The 22,192-nt window shown below is 39.7% G+C and overlaps 2 protein-coding genes across 2 annotated transcripts; both read left to right on the forward strand.

The window, feature by feature from the left end:
• Positions 1-10,346: 10,346 nt before the first annotated feature.
• Positions 10,347-13,740, forward strand: LOC104421654 (cytokinin riboside 5'-monophosphate phosphoribohydrolase LOG1). Its single transcript, XM_010033680.3, has 7 exons — positions 10,347-10,593; positions 11,141-11,238; positions 11,414-11,444; positions 12,218-12,317; positions 12,999-13,069; positions 13,166-13,309; positions 13,408-13,740. Exons 1-7 carry the CDS (start codon positions 10,480-10,482, stop codon positions 13,498-13,500), a joined length of 651 nt encoding a protein of 216 aa, XP_010031982.1. The 5' UTR covers positions 10,347-10,479; the 3' UTR covers positions 13,501-13,740.
• A 1,712-nt stretch (positions 13,741-15,452) lies between these two features.
• Positions 15,453-20,762, forward strand: LOC104421655 (GATA transcription factor 10). The gene is made up of 3 exons (XM_010033681.3): positions 15,453-15,711; positions 18,355-18,606; positions 19,871-20,762. The coding sequence occupies exons 1-3, from the start codon at positions 15,700-15,702 to the stop codon at positions 20,600-20,602; spliced, it is 996 nt and encodes a 331-aa protein (XP_010031983.2). The 5' UTR covers positions 15,453-15,699; the 3' UTR covers positions 20,603-20,762.
• Positions 20,763-22,192: the final 1,430 nt, after the last annotated feature.

The following is a 22,192-nucleotide window of genomic DNA, read 5'->3' on the forward strand; positions in this document are numbered from 1 at the left end:
AGACAAAATCTCATCATGTTTGTCAAGCCTACGACGATAACATCTGTCGCCTTAAGTTAATATTTAGGTCAAATTGACAAGGCGATAAAAAAATATAATGCCGATGGGAAATTTTTGTCGCGTTAGGTTTTTAGTTTTCACGTTTGACATGCCAAGGAAATAATTTCATTTTCGTCGCATTAGACATTGTTTTTTCTGGAGATTAGAATATAAAGTAAAAAAAAAAAAATCATATTCAACTATACCAAATGTGAATAAGCTCGGTGGAAAATCTCATATTAAGTTATTAAATCCAGGGAAAGTCCTCTTGGGGTATTTGTTTCTCCACGTTACACTAGATTGTGTCGACCTCATTCCGTTGTATAGACTCGACAGCAGCAAAAGGCATAATTTAGATTTAAAAGCTTTTCATCATAGACTATGTATGCTTAGATATTTAACCATGCTTAAATACTTAACTAAACAAAATTTAACCCAAAAAAAAAAAAAAGCATGCTCAATAATGTGAGGCAAACATGGAGACAATCACATCCACGGTCATGAACCCAAATTAGAGCTGGTCGTGGTGTTTGTCATGACTGTAGTGTTTGGTGGTCTCAACTTTCTTTCATCTCAAGAGCTAATTTAAAGGATGAAGTTTTCCCTCACAATTATAAATTGTCTATCAGCCCCTTTCACAATGAAAATGAGATTTCTAGCATTGAGGGCAGGTGTCAAAAAGTAACTGGCAATCTTTTATCTTTTAGGCCTCAAGAGAAAAACTCTTTATGTATCTTTTAGGCCCCAAGAAAAAAACTCTATATCCTTACCTTCTTCCTTTCTCCCCTGGCTTTTGTCTCTTCTTTCTTAATTGTTTAGTTGGAAGTACTTGTCTTGGAATATTTTAACGCAAAAACTGCATGTGAAAAAGTCGGTACTAAGGTCATACAGTTCACAACGTATGACGTGGATATAAGCTATAGTAATAGCAAATTATCATAACTCTCCTCGGTGTTATCACTTCCATTTCAACTTGATACTTAGGACTCAAACTAGTGTGAGGATCCTAAGGTATATGCTGATTCTGGGGCGACCATTTGACAAATCTTGGGTGAGGGAACGTCAATAGAGACGCGCAAAGTACATTTGACGTGGGCAGATTTGCGTCTTTCAATTCTCTTTCCGATTCAATCCGAACGTCGTATTGTTCGTTGACGTCGATTCATGGGGGGAGAACAAAAGACTGGTGGCGCGAGACAAGTACGTGACATAAATTTTCGGTGGACAAAGCAGAAGTCGGTGCCGCGGCTGTTGTTCTTTTGTGCTGTTCTTTTTGGCCGGGAATGCGCGTCAAACGCGTCATATGAGTCGAAAGTTGCTGGTGACCCTTCATTGATAAATGATTGAGAATGAAGCACAGCATGTCCATTTCGATTAATGCAAGTGAAGGAGGAGTGGAGAAAGGGAATTTCCTTCAAAGTCACTTTTGGTGACAGAAAATGACGATTCATTATTGCAACTTTCCTTGGTTAGTAATAAGTTTCGACACTTTCTTGTGTTGGCAATACATATTTGAGGGATCTCAATGAGTATGCTTGATATTCTCATCCTTTAAGATCGGCAGGTTGATTGTGTAATTTCCTATGATGTAACTATGTTAACATTTGAGAAGTAAAAAGGAAAAGAAGTGATGCTTTCTAACTATAGAATTGAATTTCATATTGGAATACTCAATGTTGCCATATAATTATGATATAGTTTAGTATCAAACATAAAGAGAAAAAGCTTCAAGGTTGACGCGGTTGGTCAAGGCATTGAGAAATTTCAATTTTAAGAGTTGGAGATCATCTAAAAATATATATTGGCGATAAAATGGTCTTTTTACAATTGGAAGATTTCTACGTTGGAGATGACCTAATAATTCTCACATGGATGGTCATCGTACTTGGACACAGATTGGTGATGGGATTGATGGATGAAAGGGATGTCGACCTTATCTTTTTTCTTTTTTTTAGGGCAAAGGATGTCTACCTTATCGACAAGGAGGTCTAGATCCATTTCCAAGCCAGTCTTTTTCTTTCTTTTTCTTTTTTCTTTTTCTTTTCGTGACGCCTCAAACCAAGGATTGGACTTGAAGATATTGGTATTTTCTGAAAAATCATCACACTAAATCTCATTAATTAAAGGTCCGCGGATATCCTAAGTGATCTATATCTTATATGTAAATACTTTGCCAATTTATGAGTTGGTGGATATATAATGTACCTTGGTATAGCAAACATGTTTGAATATGAATAACATAACCTTTATTAAGATTAGTCCACAAATTTAATTTTTTAAATGAGTATCTTAAAACCCCGTGTTTAAGCATTGAGCATCACGAGGTTTTAATTAAAACGAGCACCATACGTCTCATGTCATGACCCGGGTCTTTTTTTTTCTGGTTGGAAATCTGACGAGTTGATAACCGAAAATTATAATCACTGATAGCACTAATCTCCCACCATGCATCATGAAATGGAACGCCAACCCCAGCAAATTGAATTCAAAAGTATAATGATGAAGAAAAGAAATAATAAAAGAAGCACTTCAATATAGTTTTCTGCGTAGGAATCCACTTTCCCACGTGGACACTAATTTAAGTAAATACAAAGGGATTAACTCCGGAGTAATCTGACTTCGGGCATCTATATGTACATTAGGGCAAGGGAGTTCACCTTAAATAGGTAGAGACAAAACCGATGAAATGCCTCATTTGCAATCTCATGAATTGTGTTATATGGGAATCAAAATCCTAATGGTCGATCGCTCGTATACGAAATTGTTTGTACTTAGCAGTACTGAGAGTTGAATTTATGTGGTACACTAATGTATGTCAAAAATCCATTCAATCTTCTGCATAGTAACTCAAAACCTATGATTAAATTAAGTGAAAATAGTGTGTAGTTTGACTAATGTATTGTAATATCAAAAAAACATTCGTCCGCAACAACTTATGAGCAAAAATTATACGATCCTTTTTATCAATATTTGAATATGTCAAAAAGATCCAAATATTCTATGCTAAACAAAATTTGAAGAGTGAGTTTCATGATATTCACAAAAAGATAAAAAGTTGAAAGTAGAAGTGTATCTAGTTATTAGATTGGCTGCTTTTGAATTGGTTGATACCTAAAACATGCATCTAAAACTTCAAATTTCGCATCATGTTCTCCCTAATTTATGCCTTCATTATCGTCTGCCAAAAGGAAAAGTGGGGAGAGAAAATCACAAAGACCCAAAAGTGAATGGTGCCAAAATGACCGACCTTGATCTCCCCAAATAAATTAAAGGGGGCTCTCAGATTGTCTGACCATGCATGTCACGATAAGGGGAGGCAAAAAAGCCCTTCTCTTGCATTAAATGGCTCTCTCTTTTGATGTTTTTGGCTATCCCTCCTCTTTCTTGATACTTCTCTGCTTTCTGCAACACAATCCCGTGTATTTGCAAAGGGATTGTAGTGGAAGAACCCATCATTGTTTCAGCATTTGAACTTAGCCTGTTTGGGCTACTGTTGTAGGCAGGTGTCTTTTCCCCATTGGCCAGTGTGGGCAGGTGTCTTTTCCCCGTTACTCGAGTATATCTTCTCTAGTCGAGCTGAGCATGTCGAGCCCCAATTTGTCAATACTCAAACTCAAAATGTTCACATGCCTAGTCGAGATTTATCATTATATTTCATAATTTTAAAAACAGGCATGAAATGCTTGGCGATTACACAAAGATACCTATCTATAGGCAAATGCAAGAAAAAGATTTGAGCTTTCTAAGCTTGATCCAATTCCATTTACAAGTCGATTGTAATCAAATTTTGAGCATGCATTTATTTCATGAAAAATAAATAAATTGAAAAATATTCTCCTAAAAATTATCGTTCACGTTGCTTTCAAAGATGAATATTACAAAGGTGGATAGATGAAAAATGTTTGCTTTGTTCATAAAAAATAAATGTAAATAATTGTCCATAATGATAATATTTTTCATTGATTAATTATTTCAAATAATTTAAAAGATCATTTTTATCATTCATTTTTCTTGAAATAAATAAAGCATAAATATCATAATTCTATATTCTAGTCAAGGTTGAGGAGGCAATCAATACTCGAGCAAACCAAAGGTGAGTTTCGAGTAGGGGAGTCTAGTTGGCATCTAGTTAAATAAATAATCTGCTCAACCGCATTTTGACATGCGTGCCGACAGCTTTTTCCATTTTTGGAATATCAAATCGATTTTTTCTTTAACCAGAAGTGATGCCAATAATTTGATTTTCACGTACCATCCCGGCATTTGCGTTTTAATCAAATGTGACTTTTACACCATGTACTTTTTCGATTGTCGCCAGTTACACGATGAGTGGAGACTAGACCAATGTAAATGGCTTGACCTTACTTTCCATGGAGGATAGAAGGCACGTGTCAAAAGCAAGGAGTGACAATGTCATCTCAATTCTCCCACCGACAATTAGCATATGCATAACAGACATGATCTGAGACCCTAAAACTTAGAAGATTTTTGTTTTTTTTTTTTTCTGTACTTGTGAACGACAACTCTCAAGTACCTAGTAGGCTAGCACCATCTGACACCCAAAAAGAAAAAATTGTACCTATAACTCGATTTGAATATGAGGTTGGGATGGGAGCCAAACACAAGTATGATAAATAGCTGAGAGACCACGTGTATATAATATCTTATAATTATTTTATGTTAGTTAACAAAGAGAAAGAGTACACATGCAAAGAAAATGAAATCTTACCGCATCAAGCTCTCCGATTCTAGAGGAATCGATGTGCATGTTGCATCATCTGTCTCGTGTCCTTACATCATTAACTATCTCGATGTTCTTGAACTTTTAGGGGCGGTACTAATTCTAAACCATCTTGTGTAGAAAGATGGAGCGGACTAGGTCAAGATTGACTGATTAGAAAGAAAAGTAGATAGGAGAGAGGGTTTTAGATAGATAGTTATCTTCAATGGGTATTATAGCCAATTGAACTTTAAAAAAAAGTGAATTAAGCCATTTAAGATATGGACTTCGCACCCCCTATATTTAGGCACTAAACCACTTCTTCATCAAAATGTTTTGCCACATGCCTTCCTCTAACGTTTACGACATTTTGGCAGTGATGTGACAAGTTTCTATGGTATTTGTTGCACATCCAAAACAACTAATAAAAACTAGAATTTTCGCCAAGTTAGATGCAAATTAAAAGTAGTTGTTCAAACGGGAAGCAAAAACTCAATGGTTCATTGCATGATCTACGAAGATAATGTCCGTGACTTTAACATCATGTTAATAAAGATAAAGCAGATGCATAGATCATACGTAGAATTGCCTCCCTCTGAAATGTCGGGCTCCTCTACATTCGAGAGGTGCAATGATATCGTACTCTCTCTTTCTTTTTTATTTCTTTGTCCCTTTCTTATTCCCGAGCGGCGTGATCCCCGATGGCGATCACCACGACACTGTCACGCCTTCTGTCGTTGCTCTGTCATCACTCCACCACTCCTCCATCCCCTTTGTCTACCCTCTTATCGCAGTCCCAATCATGATCTTCAGGGCCAACATCCTCAGAGAGAGAGAGAGAGAGAGAGAGAGAGATACTTTCAAAAGGTTTTTTGGTATGGTGTGTGAATTCCGATGAAGCGTGGAGATACTTTAGTCAATTTGGAGCAGTTAGGTCATCCCTAACTGAAGAGGATTCCGAACCCACGTTAAACTTATGATGTTATGTTCGATGTTTAATCTCACAGTAGCTGAGCATAGATAAGGTGACTGTAGCAGATGCCAAGACCATCCAATATGGTATCCATCACTTTGGGAGAATTCAGCATAAAGAAACAAATTTACACAGTGCAACGCCATCGCCCACTACGTCCGACATGGGATGTTACAGGGGCGCACGCAGACAAGGAAAGGATTGTAGATAAGGTAACGGAGACAGCATTCGGCGGGAGGATAGTGAAGCCAAGTAAGCAATATACTGCAATATATATACTCATGCAGGATATATTACCTGTATCATTTATATAAACTCAGAGAGAGAGAGAGAGAGAGAGAGAGAGAGAGAGATTTATGCAGGCGGACATGTAGTCCAAAACATGCGTTATATCAAAAAGTTAAGTACATCGAATGGAAAACTTTGACCAAAGGACCGACGAAAGGATTTGGAATTGAAGCATGGGATGAGTTTAGCCTCTTGCAAGGCTCTAAGCTACAACATTTTGGTCAATCCTTCATTTAAATTAAGAAAAAATGAGGGAGAAAAGAAGAAGAAGAAGAACCAAGCGTTGTCGGAAGAGAAGGCAAAGCATCAGAGAGTGGGGATGGGGAACAACATGGTTTGGTCCAACCGAGAGAGAACGAGAATGTGGAGAGAGATGGAGAGGACCTCTTTGTCCTTTCATGCTACCAATAGGTGTATAAAATATAAAATAACACCAATTGTTTCCTATTCTTTTCTCAGGTTATATACCAGACGTTCCCTATTCATCCAACATGGGTCTCTGACTATGACCGCAGAGTGAGAGACAAGGGCGGTTGAGTGAGGGCATAACAATGCAATACATAGTTGGAAAAAATTAGATAATATGAATAATAAGAATAGTTGGAAATTTATTGAAAAAGATGTAAAAATAAGATTAATTGTCTGAGACATGCAAATGCTATCGTTAAGATAATTCTACCCCTCGAAGAACTAAACTCAATGCAATAAGCTCTAGCAGCTATTTTCTCAAGATATAACAGACATTCTTCTTTATTCCTCATAAGATAAGAAAAGGAATATGAGTATAATCCAGTAAAGAAAATATGAGAAGGAAACAAAAATTCTCTTTTTGGATTGAAATTTAATTTTTATATTCAAACAAGAGGGAGGGAGAGAGAGAGAGTCTAGTAATTATTAAAATGATGACCGTTGTGAAGTGGGCATAAAATAATGGAGAGTTTGTGAAGAAATAAATCAAATGTTACATAAGCATTTACAAAATCACTATACAACCGTTAACTTTCAAAGATATGTCAAAGAACTTTCCAAAATATTTCAAAGATGTTAAAATATCCAACATAATCATGCACATTTGAGTAAAGGAAAGCACAAATTCAATCACATAATATCATGATGAATACACAAAGTTAGTCACACTAAATTTATCAAATTTGAATGTCAAATGGGGGCAAGTTAGCATACTTCAAATTCTTTACACAAAAGAACAGAAGTACTTGTTTCAAATTGTGATTGAACTCGAAATTAATCACCACCCATACATCAAACTAGCTAGACTCCACATCGTCGCCTCTTAACCCCGATAGAAACTTCAAAATTAGTATAAAAACCAATTCCCCAAATTGGGAGAAAATGTTTTGTGGTTTATTTCCACCAAGCCATCATCTTACATGGCATGCATTTTTCTGATTTCATCCAATTATCACTCGACACGTGTTTTGATGTGGAATCAACTAAAACAAATAAAAAATCTGACTTTTTCTTTCCTCCTCTTCCGTCGTAGCCACTTCTCTGACCACTCATCGATCACAGCCACCGCCCGCCACAACCTCCGTCCATGAGCCCTCCACCCCACCATGGACAAAAGGAGCAATTTTTTGGTCGATTTTTGTGTTTCTTTTTTTGGTCACCCCCTCCTACATTGTCTTCCAGTTCTCTTCCGTGGCTTTTTTTGGTCGATCGTCTAGGGCTTCTTTGATTGTGGAAGAGATTGACAAAGGAGACCAATTTTTTCCTAGATTAATACCATTGAAATCTCTAAATTGGTACATTTGTAATAAATTTACCCTAAACTGATATGTTTATAATAAATTTACCCTTTATTAGTTTCTATCAAATTTTATCATCAAATTATTGAGTTCGATGACACATAACAGTTGACATATGCATCAGTTTTAAGTTTTACCTTCATTTGTCACAGTCTACCTATTTGAGATTTTTTGTAATATTAATCCAATTTAATAAAAACTAAGTTTTGATTTTTACTTTTCGTTTGTCACAGATCTACCTATTTGAGATTTTTCGTAGTATTAATCTAATTTAATAAAAAAAAACTAACAAACGTCACATTTATCACAAACGTACTGATTTGAGGTTTTGTTATGGTTAAAAGATTAATTTGGGATAAATTTATTACAAGTATATTAATTTGAATTTTTCCTGGTATTAATCTTTTTTTTTCTAGGAGTTTTTGTAGGTTGATTTTCGGAGTTGGATGAACGGTGAAATGGAGAGCATCATCATCCAATTTTATTACGATTCTTCCTAGGGATTGGAGATGAATGGTGAAAGGGAGAGACAAGAGAGAGGTGGGTCCTGTAGTGACCCACGAAGAAGAAGACTACCCCAACAAGTTTTTTAAGTTTTTATGTGGGTAGTTTTCTTCCTCATTTGATCTCAGAGGTTTAGCCCTTCATTTTTGGCAAGACCCAATCCGTGGCCGCAGCTGCTCCATGATTGCCACAAATTAAGGTTCTTCGCTTTGCATTGAATTAAACCACATGCTCCACCGCTTGTGCAGGCCCCATCAATGGTGGCTTGTTCATAAATCGCGTGGAGGTCGGCCATGGACCCGTAAGGCTTAGGAAAAGGAAGCCGAAGACCAATAGAGGAAGATGAAGCCGCCGAAGACGAAGAGATGCACAGAGCCAAAGACAAGCAGACGCATAGAGAAAGATGAGGCTGTGTTGGCCTGGATGTGGCGCTGACGACGATGGGGGAGGTGCGGAGTTCAAGCTTAGAGGTGGCTAATGGCTATGGAGGAGGATGAACCAAAAGATGTCGGTCGGAGCAAATTTTCAATTTTCTTTATTCCACATCGGAGTACAAGTCAAGCGATAATTAGATATAAGAAAAATGCATGTCTCATGAGGCGATGATCCGATGAGAAGAAACCATTTGATATTTTTCCCGAAATCGGCTTTTTCCTTGAGATTAATTAAAAGAAGATCCCATATTCTCTTCCATTAAAAGCCTCTAGACCACAAATGGAATATGCATGCGTGCGGTGATCTGAGTCAAAGAGATAAGAGAGCCTCAAGTTATACCTAGCTAGAACAATAATAGAAGCAAGTGATTAGTGTGTTCCAGCCAAACACACGCTATTCATGATGACGTAAATTGCGGTTGCACCAGATGTGCAAGTTGACCTTGTTTTGTGCCGGGGCATATCGTCCGATAGTGGCAATGCTTGTTGTCTACCTCTTAAAAAGCAAATATCATTAGTTACGTCGACGATGATGTATTGGTCGGTCTTAGATATCTCTCGCCTTAAAAGCTAGTTTAAAAGGTAAGGTGTTCTCTCACGCTTATAAACTGGTCCTAATGGGATAATCCCAACAATCTTATCTTCATACATCGGGCTTCAATCGACGTGCAACAATCTCACCCTCATGCATCGAAGTTGAGTCAGAGCTGCAACAATCTTTTTCAATATCAGTGTTGGGTGGTCTTAACCATCTCTCACCCCTAAAGTTAGTTCAAAATGTGAGATTTTTCCTCACACTTATATATTGACAACCTACCCATTTCACAATTAATGTATGATAACCCGAATACCGTGTGAGTCTCTCTTATGAAGTGTCAATGCCTTGCCAACATATATTGCCAGGGAATTTCAGATAAACTGCTTCATGGGACTTGACTAGAGCCATGTTGGACAAGAAAGGGCGCAGGAATGCACTGTTCGTCGTCGTAGTGAATTGTGCTGTTCATAACAAAGCAAGGAGTTGGTAAGAAAAGAGAGCTCAACTAACATGTTTCTTGAGATGAGGAAAGACTATGGACATCAGGGTTGTTATGTTTAAGCGAGCATCTTGACTTGACTTGGTCTGGCCAATCTAGGAAAAGTGACCTTAAATGAATGCTCGATTTGGGGTCCAAACTCGAGTAAATTGAAAAATATTCCATATGAAAAGACCATGCGAAAATATAATGGTTAACATAATTTTCTTATTCGCCCTTTTAAAGTACGATAACTCATACCATCTAAATTTCTTTTGGTGAAAGAAATATTGTTTTGAGTATGGACGCGGAATGAAGAAAAACTCACAACTTCAAGCCAATCATATCTACTCAATTTTGGAGTATGTATTTATAACGTCAACCCCGGGGGGTCGAATATGCATTTTGCAGACGACATGTGAGATGCTTATCCGACTATGCTTCCGTTAGTTTGGACCGTTCTAGCGCCATGACACAGTGGACACCCTAAGTAGAAAACATGCGACGGTACGAGAGCCGGTGCGAGCGTGTTTTGAAGAAAAATAAAGTAATGTGAAAAGGCCGTGCCTCTGTCACTGTTACATGTGAAAGTTGCAGACGATGGTAGAGCGAACTTACGCTTGGGCCCGTTATATATACACTCCACCACCCATCATCCACATTCGAACTATCAAACCTGGGGTCACCAAAAACACAAACACAGAGAGAGAGAGAGAGAGAGAGAGAGGAAAGTTGAGAGATGGAGAAGGAGACGAAACAATCGAAATTCAAAAGGATTTGCGTGTTTTGCGGGAGTAGCCAAGGCAAGAAGAGCAGTTACACAGATGCCGCCTTAGAACTTGGAAGGGAGCTGGTAATGCAAACGCCTCTCTCTCTCTCTCTCTCTCTCTCTCTTTCTCTGTAATTCTTTTGTCCCTGTGATTCCACCACTCGAGCTCATATCGGTAGTCCCTTCCGTTTATTGTCTCTGTCGCTTCTTCGTCCTCAAATTCCTGTACCCTTTATTCTTTTCGTCTCCGTCGCATTCGTTTAGGTTCTCATTGATTTGATGGAAGTGACGTTCTGATATGATGATGGCTCAAATTGCGCTTCACTAGAATGCCGGATGGAGTTCTCTTAATGGCACTGATGGCCCCCCTCCATCTTAATTGCATAGCCTTAGGCGACTCAGCTAATAAACGGGACTCTTTTATCATATCATAGAAAGTCTCTGTTTCTGCACACACGCCAGCATAGCTCGTCCAAGTAGAAAGTTAATAATGTGTACGCGCGGTTGCTTCCCAGGCCGAGAGGCTGAGAGCAGATTCTTGAATTTCCTGTTTGTGTGATCGGTGGAAAAACAAGAATCCTTCTGTTGCAAACGTTAATGAGGTTTCTATTTCGGGTGATGCATGTTAAAGGTGTCGAGGAACATTGACCTGGTGTACGGCGGCGGGAGCATCGGTCTGATGGGCCTTGTTTCTAGAGCCGTCTACAATGGCGGTCGACATGTCATTGGGTAATTGATCATCTGCTTCTAGTTCTCGCTTTCCACCACTCTAAAGATTTCTTCTTTCCGACGTGTTAATTTGAAGTTCAGGGTTCGCTGACATTTTTCTCTCTCCCTCGCTCTCTCTCTCTCTCTCTCTCTCTCTCTCTCTCTCTGTGTTTCGTTGTCGTTTTCCTGACTGCAGAGTGATTCCCAAGACCCTCATGCCGAGAGAGGTATCATCTGCTACTACCATCGTGATTTTATCTCCACCTTTTTTTTACCGACGAATGAAACAATTAGATGAAAGCGACCAAACAGATCAGAAACAGAGAGACAGAGAGACAGACAGAGACCACGGCATTATCTGCCTCTCTTTTTCATACGGTCTGTTTTTCGAGATGGTTTAGTCCAAGTCCTCGTCAACTTGTGGGCAGCTACACCAGTTGTTACATGAATTTCCAGCCTCACCTTTGTTATCCCTAAAACCGGAACTTTGCTCACTTGTCTCTTTTGATGTTTCTTGCGTTATGCCATTGCATCAAAGCTGTTTCTCTCGTACAGCTTCATCAGAAGGCTTCCAAAGGGCCTCTGATTGGCTCTGAAAAATGTGGTCTTTTTGGAATCCTAGTGAAACTTCAACCAGACCTGACCTTGGGGGGGCTTCTGAGTTTTGTTCGGTTCTCTTGCTCGGTTTGTCCGTCTCCGATGGTTCTTTTATACCCACTTGTTTAGATTCTTCATTGCACACAGTGTCCAACATTCCTTTTGCGAGTCCATCTCAGCTTTTGTACGTTCTCTCTCTCTCTCTCGTGCTTTCCTTTTCTCTTGTCATGCCCTTTTTGGTCTCGGGCTCTCAAGTACTGATCAGACAAATTAGACGCTAGTTTGAGCCCACCACAGGTTCAATCTCATCATTGCTCTCTCCCTCCTTGTCAAGACACTTTCAGACAGCTCTCCTCAGTGTGTTGTTGTGGAATTGAGTGTTTTTGGCGTGATGAATTGGCAGCTTACTGGAGAGACGGTGGGGGAAGTGAAGCCAGTGGCGAACATGCACCAGAGGAAAGCAGAGATGGCTAGACATTCAGATGCTTTCATTGCCTTGCCCGGTTTGTTCCTATCTTTCGCCACATGCTAAAGTACCAAACTCATGTCTGCTGTGATTCGACTTTGCACTCGGATTTGAGAACATTCAATTATGTAACCCTTGTCTAAGCCGAACTAGAAAGAGCGACAAACATAAGTAGTGGCAATGCAAGGTCCGGACACTCTCTTTCTCTCTAGGTTTTCTTCTGGAAGATGATTTACTTCGAGAAGCAAACCGATGCGCAAAAAGATCTCCATGTTCTACTGGTCTCAAGTAAACCAGGTGCATCCAACCAGCAAAATTTATCTGAAAAAACAGATGGGGTTGGAGTAGGCGATCCCACTCGATCGAACCTTTTACACTCCTAAATCAACTTTTTTTTTCCTTTTCCTAAAAAGAAGCGTAGATCAATCATGAAAGCAAGTAGTCCCAATTAGAGATGACACGCAGCAATTGCAAAAATCCTGGAGGAGTGAAATTGCACGTAATGAAACGCCAACGAATTGGAGGGAAGTCGAGTACTTAAAAGAAAAAGGAATCGAAAGAGGTTGAACAATGACCAAGAAGAGGCTAAGCCCAATATCACAAAATAATGGCCCGAAAACTAGCATGACCAGCAAAGAAAAAAGCACAGAACCTAACGATGGTCCGACTTACTTACAGAGCCCGGCTCTGTTTTTGCTGTTTCTCTCTGTCTGTGAAGGTGGGTACGGGACTCTGGAAGAGCTTCTGGAAGTGATAACGTGGGCTCAACTCGGCATCCACGACAAGCCCGTAACGCTTCGAATCTCTCTCTCTCTCTCTCTCTCTCTCCCTCCGTTGGGTTTTGCTCTGTTTCTATGGCGGTCGATGAGATAATCATCATTGCAGGTGGGATTGCTGAACGTGGACGGGTACTACAACTCCTTGCTGTCGTTCATAGACAAGGCGGTGGAGGAAGGCTTCATCAACCCCAGCGCTCGCCACATCATCGTCTCTTCTCCTTCGGCTAAGGACTTGGTCAAGAAGATGGAGGTATTACCTGCATCCCCCCCTCCTTCTCTTTCTCGTGAACAAGGGGGCATGCTCTTCTTGTTCGTTTTTTCATATCCGTTCGGGGGATTCTGTTTCAGGAGTACTTTCCACGCCATGAAAGGGTGGCTTCCAAGCTGAACTGGGAGACTGAACAACTGGGACACACCCCAAAATGCGACATCTCCAGATGAGAAAGGCCCGACAACGCGTCTCCCACTCCTCCTCTTTGTTCGTTTTACTAACTGGGCTGTGGAATCTAACTTTGAAATTCTGAACACTTCCGACTCGAGAGGCAGATCCTCTCTTCCTCTCTAACATGGAGGAAGAGACGGTACACCTGCTGGAGTTTCTTATGTCGAAAAAAGGAGAGAGGGATGGATTTGTGAACTGTGAATTGCAATCATATTCTCCACCGTCGTTCTTCATTCTCATTCCTCTTTGTCTGCAAATCTTGGAATCGGTTGAGGTGTTTCTTCCAAAGATCCATCTGGTGAGGTCAGATTACAGCTCAAATTCCTTCGATAAACAAAGCAGGGCTGAAAGGGGATCAGATTTCAGTTCAATAAGGATTGAAAGAAAGATCAAAGTCGAGTTGATCGGTTAATTCGATAACAAACGATGATTAGCGCGCGAATTAGTTGCAGTTTCGGTAGTATCCGACCAAACCCATTTCCATATCGTTTGATTAGTCATTTTCAAAGTATCAAGTAGATGAAAAATAGTCTTGAACTCGAAACAGTCGTCTGTTATCAATTTACGTTTGGGAAAAATGTTCGTCTACCTTATTAACTCCAGCATCAATCATACAATAATGTAGTTACATTTGCCCTCCGTTAATATCGGTAATAGTTTCATACCGATAATAGGTACAATATAAACGAGTTGCATTAACAACTAATTCCAGGCATTTGTTAAGTATGTTTAATGGAAGAATATTTGATTTTCAAGTTTTGATTACATGCATTTGGAGAAAAAGCCAGTATATAGGAAATTACTCTTTTTCTAGGTTTGGTAGTTGTTTTACAAGTATTTTTTAGATGTGCCTTTTGACAAAATCCTCCCCAAAATGACATCTCCTATAGTTAAATTGTCATTGTTAAAATTTTAAGGTTTTTCAGAAATTTGTAAAAGAAAATCCTCATTTCTCTCTTTATTTCAAGAAAGGTTCAAATTTAGTTAGCTTGATTTACATTCATATTATGTACACTTAAAAAAGTTTAACTTAAAAGGGCATTTCAAAATCTCAATCAAGTCATTGTGAAGAATAGTGATGCACACAAATAAAGTGAATCAATTTCCAGGGTACATCTTGAAATCAACCCTAGAAGGGCCAATCCGAAACGTTTGTCTCATTATTAGCGGGAATCGACTTTGTGGTCCGAGCAACAACCTCATAGATATATACATTCATTCTCCATGCTCCTAAACGAAATTACGAATCCTATGTTTGACCAACTATTCCAATCTTAACTCATGAATTATTCACGTTTAAGCCATCACTAAAGTCTCGACTCATGCATCATTTATGATCGCCACTTATTCATTCATTAATGATCTATTTATCGGAATATGATCTATTTATTGGATTTCTTTAAACAATTGATTAGTCACATCAAATCAATTAAGTCCCTTTTAATCCCAATTAAAGTCATGGAAAGAAAAGAGAGTGTGCGCGCATGCACGTGTGTGAATGGGAGATGAATTTGAAGGTGCGCAAGCGATTTGCCCGAAATATCAGGGTCTGGACCAGAATTCATGCACTGTAGGCACGGAAAATTATTGGGTGCACGATCTTTTTGATCGATTCGAGATTCGAATTCAACGAATTTAGAAATCCCACCATCCAGCCTCAAATGAATACCATGTAACGTGCCCGAAACATGGCCCTCGTCGCGTCAAACAGATCTGGAAAATTAAAAAATAATAATAATCTAATTATTTTTCTCAAGGAATTTGAGAAAAAAAAAAAAAAGAGAGATAAAGAGAAAAAGAGAGAGATCACGTGAATTTAGACCGACCCCTCAAAAGGCGTTGACCGCGACCAGATCGGGGCAGCCTCGTGCGGCACGCGATGCGCGGTATCTGTAAATGTCGAACCGACAGCGATGAGGCGCGCGCGCACGGTAAGATCCGGTGAGCTCGCCCTCTTCGTACGACCACTCTCTCTCTCCCTCTTCCTGTTACAAAAAAAACCTAAATCCCCATTTGCAGACACCAGCTGATTCCTCTCTGAATCTCTCTCTCTCTCTCTCTAACCCTTTCTCTTTCTCTCTCCTGTCTTTCTCTCTCTTCCTCCCTCCCTATCTCTATCTGGCTTTGGGGTAGCAGCGGCTTCCGACCTCCCGACATTGGCGATGCGGTGATCTCCGCCCCCGTCCAGCCATGTGACCATGTCCAAGAAGGTTCGGGTCCCCCTCCCCGCCGCGGGTGCATGCTTTTGTCGATCCCCTTTCTCGTTTGCGTTTTCAGGGGCATCTTGAGCTTTTTCCTTTCTTGATTGATTCCTCTGCTGCGTTTTTCGCCCGCATTGCTCCTGAGTTTTCGTGGGTTCGTCGATTTTTTCCGTACGGTCGTGTTTCTCGAGTTGCATTGTGGGGTTCGTTCGCTAGGACGTGGACGCTGGGTACGCGGCGTAATGTGGGGAAAGATTTGATTTTTCTACCTTGTTGCGGTCTGTTCTTCGTTTCGACGTTCTGAAGATTGACGAATTAGGAGGCCAATGTGGTTTCTTCGGTTTTTCCGAGGTATAAGACGTCGTGGTTCTTGATGGGTCTGATGCGTTTGTCTTGAACTTGACCACAATGCTTGAAATGCGGACTTGGTTTTTTTCTTTTTCCCTTGGCTCTTGAAAGGGATTTGAGTCTGTTTTATTTGTTAATCGCACTAGGCCCATTTCTTTTCTTTTTACCTTCTTCTTTTTTTTTTTTTTTGATTCGTCGTTTGAAATTTTGAAATTTAAATATGAAGAGGGTTTGTTAAGAAAGACAAAGCTGGTGTTGATTTTTCAAAACTGCTGAAAGGGACGTGGTTTTAAAATGAATATGATTTTGTGTCTTTATGTGGAATGCTGGGAGCTAATTAGATATATGTCTTGTAAGATGAGAAGTCCTTTTCTGTGAAATTCTCTTCTTAAATTTGGAACGACTTTACATGTAGGAACCATGACTGTGTGTTTGCATCTTAATCTTTCCGCGCAGGAAGGGTCGTAAGGAATTTCTCTTTTTAAGATCATGTGCCCATTAGTGCAAGATGTATTAAAACCAACACCTTTACTGTTAGAAGCTACAGAAGAAAAAATGAATATGTATACCTTCCATATCATTTTTATTGGTAAACAATATTGTATGAGACAAAGGAATAGACGAGATAAATTTGGTTTGGTGGAGCCTACAAAGAGAATGCATCAAGCTTCGCAATAGGAGGAAATCAAAGTTCAGGGCACAAACAGTAATGCTGCATTAACCCAAGCACAAAACTCTTCTACACTACTTTCATCAAAACTCAAATGGCCATCCTGTCACTTTGTTTTTTTCTATTTTGCCCGGAAAAAGGGGAAGAACATTGTACTTTTCTCTTCTCAGTTAGCACCAACATTTCATCATCTAGAGGCCAAATGCCCCCTCGCTGTTTGCTGGGGCTTTTACCCCAAGAGAGAGAGTAATCAATTGGCACATTTGGCACATCTACTTGGCCTTGATAGTAGTCCTTATATCTGGCCAATTTCCATGATCCCAAGACATATCTTGAACGGTGAATACGAGCCACATACTAAACTAATCTTCCCTTTGATGAGCATTTTGCCATAGATGGCTCTGACCTGCTTAGAAAAAAGTACAGAAACTGCTTGCTAACAACTTTTGGATCAGAACTAACCCTTTCTTCCATTGGAGGAGCAATTAGTGAACAAACAATTTTGAAGTCAAGATTTGACTTCCCAGGAATAGACAAGTATGAAAAAAAAAAAATCGAAAAAAAAAAAAAAGATAAAAGAAAGCAGCCAACACTATACAACACAAGCATAATCCACGAACTTAAATACTGATCCAAATTAACGAAGCATTTGTTGGGTCATGTGGATGATTATAGAAGAGCTGCAAAAAGACGAGCAAACAGCTTGAAGTAGGATCAGTTGACATGATAATAGAACAAGATAAAGGCCTGACATCTTTTACAGTGTCTTTTTAGGAACAACTAGAGTGTAAAAGAACATATGCTGTGCCAAATCAATGGAATAGGTAAACTGGAACATAAAACACAGAGAAATAAACAGGGTATCTGGTTTAGCAGTATGGGCAACGCGGAGTAGTTTTGTGGTCTGTGAACCCAACCTCAAAATTATTTTGCAACTACTCGTAACCCCTGAAAGGTCATTCTCTTGTGAGTTGGGTCTCTATAATTATGATTAGCATGCTTTCTGTACTTATGGAAGTCAAACTATATCTGATTAAGAGATTTACTGCTCAAATATACGTATTGACTAGCATCTCAATTTGTCTGATTTGCTGAAAATCAGAGCTATCGATTCTTCTCGATCCAAAAGATATCTTCTATGGTAAATGCACTTCATACCATCTCAACCATGGAATCACATCTGTTCCTTAGGAAAGTTATTTCTGGTCATGCCTAGAATATTCAGTCATTCAGTCATTGAAATGTCCTTTTGGGTAATTCAATCTCAAAGGAATCTTGGAACACTGCATCACTTTGTCTTATGTGGGGCAGTTGAAGAGAACGTGACAAAGGATTGTCTGAGAGAAATGAAGCTTCTGATGCTACTGTTACGTACTCTTCTATCTGTCTTTGGTGATTCTGCTTTGGCTCTGTTTTGTTTTAGTTTTTATTTGTGTTTCTTTTTCTATCTCTGATCTTGTACATTTCCACTGTTTCTTTCTCAATGAAATCCTATTTTATTTATCGAAAGAGAAAAGTGGATGTAGCCATGGTTCTTTTGAATAACTTACAGTTCCTTCAGATGAACAGGATCATGCTAACTGGGCGATCTTCTTTCTTCATTTTGTTCTTTTTTATAATTGGCATCCTTGCAGAAGATTGACTTTGTGGGCTCATGGATATTTGATGACAATGTCAATGGTAGCTCCGATGAATTTCTTGACAATGTCCTCAAACAAATTGATTTCCCATTGGAAGATGTAGAAGGTAATATTCTCTCAGATGACTGGGATGCTAGCTTCCAACTCCTTGAACTGCCATCTTCGGATGTTTTGGAAGGATTTCCATCTAGTTATTGTGGGAAAAAATGCGAAGACATTTCTGCACCGGACAGAAGCCTTTCAAGGGTGAGTTTCTTAGGCTGTCTCTTTCATGATGATAAATTCAGAATGTCACATTTTTTAAGTATGTAAATACCTACCGTAATGTCATCATGCTAGATGGAAAAGTTTAAAAGTGTGCCGAATTTTACCATGAGGATGTCTTTAGAGAGAGAGAGCACATGCACTGTGTCTCTCCTCAATGATCGAACGCACTTTGTCATTTCAGAGTCCAGCCCGTTTTTGTTGTCAAAATCACAGGAGGGCAAAGTGAGGCAAAGTGCTATTTGACTCAAATAGCACTTTTGGAATTAATAATCGATGTTGAGACTCCTGCTGTAGAGCCTGATTGGATGACTTATACTCTTGGCATCAGCCTTCAGCCATGAGTTTGAGTTTGTTGTCACTTTTTTGGATGTGATGCATAGAGGCTGTAGCTGCTGAAATTGATATATCAATGGCTTTGTAAGCATTTAAAAACAGCTATGGATAAGAACATGTTATTATTCTATTTTACATAATTGGATAATTTCAAGAGTTTTGCCATTAAATTAAAAAGACAAAACCATAAGCAAGATGATAAACAGAGTGGAACCCTGTTTCCTGCTTTTAAATTTGTCTAGAATGCCTGCACATGTGAGTCTGTCACTGCTGTTGGGTTCAGTTGGCTATTTGCGTGGGACCCACTCATACCAGACTGGTATGTCTCGACTCAGGCTGATGCAACTAAGAATTGAATGAGAAATGCAATTCCTTTCTCCTTTCTCCCTTCTTCCTTTACCGAGGAGAGAAAATATGCTAGATCATTGCTGTATTAGAGATTTCCAATGACATGAAACAGTTGATTTGCTTGCTTTGGATTCCTTAAGGTACGCATGCTTAATGAAGTTAATTAGAACTATCTATAGTCCATGGAAGCTAGACTGTTTGTCACAGAATGAATTCATTAGTGGCCTTTTAGACCTTAAAAGTGCAAAATGTCCTGTCAATCAGTTTGCCAAACAATGACTTGATAGTTATATTCCTGGAGTATATGACAGAGAGAATTGGACACTGAACTGGTGAGGTGTGTACATGACTTGTTAGAGCGCAATAGGCTTTCCAATTCCATCTGCTGTGATTCTTCTGTTCTCTTTAAACTAGGAAGGAGCTACTGAAACCTGCTACACTGGGATCTTAAAGTGATTTTGTTGCACCGTTCTTTACAACAACCAAAAAAGAAAGCTACTGTTGAAGAAACATCTATGATTTTGTTTACATTTTCCTCGTTGTGATTGTCCTTTTTGCCTAGAATGAGGATAAAGCTAAAGTAAAAGCATCGCCCAGCTATACTGAGACAAACTCAAACAGAAGTATTTGCCACCATCAGACTTCTAATGACAAAGATTCTAGCCTCGAGAACAGCAGCTCTGGTTCAATTGAGAACTCGCTTCTCTTCAGCTCCAAATCTTTAATCCCTGTAAAGCGTCCTCGGAGCAAGCGGTTACGCCCACAGACGCCAAAGACTAGGTTCAACTTTCCTTTTGCTTCCTCTGCTAGCAGTGCTTCTGGTATATACCATCCTTTGGCAGCTTCCAGGTCATCCTCAGAAGGCCGCCATACTAAAAAAAGTTCCGGCAAAAGAAAGGGGAAGGAAAAGAATTTACATTTGCTCTCTGGAGCAGAAGAGATGAACTCAGCTTCACAAAATCCGAGTGCAACCAGGAAATGCATGCATTGCGAGGTCACTAAGACCCCACAATGGAGAGAAGGGCCAATGGGGCCCAAGACCCTTTGCAATGCATGTGGGGTTCGTTACAGGTCCGGTCGCCTCTTCCCGGAGTACCGTCCAGCAGCAAGTCCGACATTCATCTCGTCATTGCATTCTAATTCTCATAGGAAGGTAATTGAAATGAGGAAGAATGGAAATCATGAGTCTGGGTTTGCATCCATGAACAACTTGAGGCACCCTCAGGTTAGAATGTCTGATGGGGTGTACCTGTTTGATTCGATTTGGACTGGAAAGGAGAACAGTTTTTCTTGAGTTTAGGTGGATCTTGTTTTGTTCTCCAATTCCTTGGTTCTTTATATTCAGGCTAATTGGTTTTTCTGTAGATGGATGCAATAAGTAGGATGAGGTAATAGTACTGATTTAGGGAGATGGGAAGGGTTGCGCTTAGTCTGTGAAGTCGTGAAACTTTTAACCGTTTCTGTGCACTTCGAAGCTGATTGAATCCCTGAACCTGGATACTCGATGAGTTTGCCATACTTAGCCATTGATAGAATGATTCTTTGTAATAGACTGATTCTCTCTCCTCTCTCTCTTGATTTCTCTCCTTATTCTTTGGTAGAATTTGCAGTTGCTCTCTTTCTGAAAATTGCCACTTGCAGTAACACTGGGATTTTCGCGTAAGTTCCATTTGGAGAATAGGCCTATGCAGATTTAGAAATCGAGACAGTTTATCCTGGTCAGTAATTTACAGGAGTCGAATATGATTGAACCAAACAGGTGGTTAGTCGAGTGTTTTAAGATTTCGTTTGTAAGTCGGTGGTCACATAATCAATTCTCAGTAAATTCTTGGTCTCTGGGAACCCTAGTCTACGAAGGATATGGTTAGGGTGATGGGTGTGCCGTTGCACACGGTGAGGCTGCAATGACGGGCTTGCCCAAAGATGGGTGCTTCATTGACACTTGCAAATTGAACATTCCAACGGCGGCAGTTGAGACTTGTCTTTGGCCATTGGAAAGAATTATGATTGAAATGCCTTCTTGCTTTGCGCCAAGGAAAAGAACATATGATCGAAGGAAAGGCAATAAGGGACGTCGATGAAGAAAGTTTAAATGAAAGACCTTCAATGAATCGCCATTGGTAATCGTAGCCTTCTTTGCTTTGCTATCAAGATTTGGGAACCGATTGGAGCCATGAATTGTCGTTCACGATGTCCGGTAGTTAGGAATACAAAGAGTGTCTTACACCATTTGTCACACTAGGAAGTCATAGCCTATGGTCCATTGGAGTGGCTCGCATCCCCGGCCAAAATCCGTAGGAGACGAGTCTTGCCCCCCTTTGAATTGATCATTCTCTCCTGCATCTATCAATTTTGCCAAACCCTAGGAGACCAGAGTTTATGGCACATCTTTACCAGAGAGCCAGAGCATTTCAACGTTATCCTTCCAAAACATCTAAAAATCTCTTCAAAGACGTGTCAATTACATCAATTTACACTGGCTATCGATTACTAGGACCAACCGACCCAAACTAAACACAGGCCCTTGTTTTCGGTCAATTCTAAGAATTCCAAATGTCACATTCAAGCGAAATAAGTATCCCAAAAGTTACTAAAACTTGTGATTAAAGTGTAATCGAGCTCTTAACGTTACTTTTCACGGTTCCTGTGGCCCATTGGGTGAGCCGTCTATGCATTCTCTTCTTAAGCCCAGGCCTGCCCACTACATTATGTGCTCTGAGCTGCTCGATATCTTCTCATGACAGGCTCTTTTGCTAATGCGCTTTCTTTCTCAAGGGTACTTGTTACGCATTGATTACCCATTACAATTGTCAATAGCAGTGCACTGATAAATACAAAACTTCCCTCCATGATTATTCTTAATAGGAACTTTGCTGGCCCTGGC

Source organism: Eucalyptus grandis, chromosome 10, assembly GCF_016545825.1.
Source record: "Eucalyptus grandis isolate ANBG69807.140 chromosome 10, ASM1654582v1, whole genome shotgun sequence".
NCBI classification, from domain to species: domain Eukaryota; kingdom Viridiplantae; phylum Streptophyta; class Magnoliopsida; order Myrtales; family Myrtaceae; genus Eucalyptus; species Eucalyptus grandis.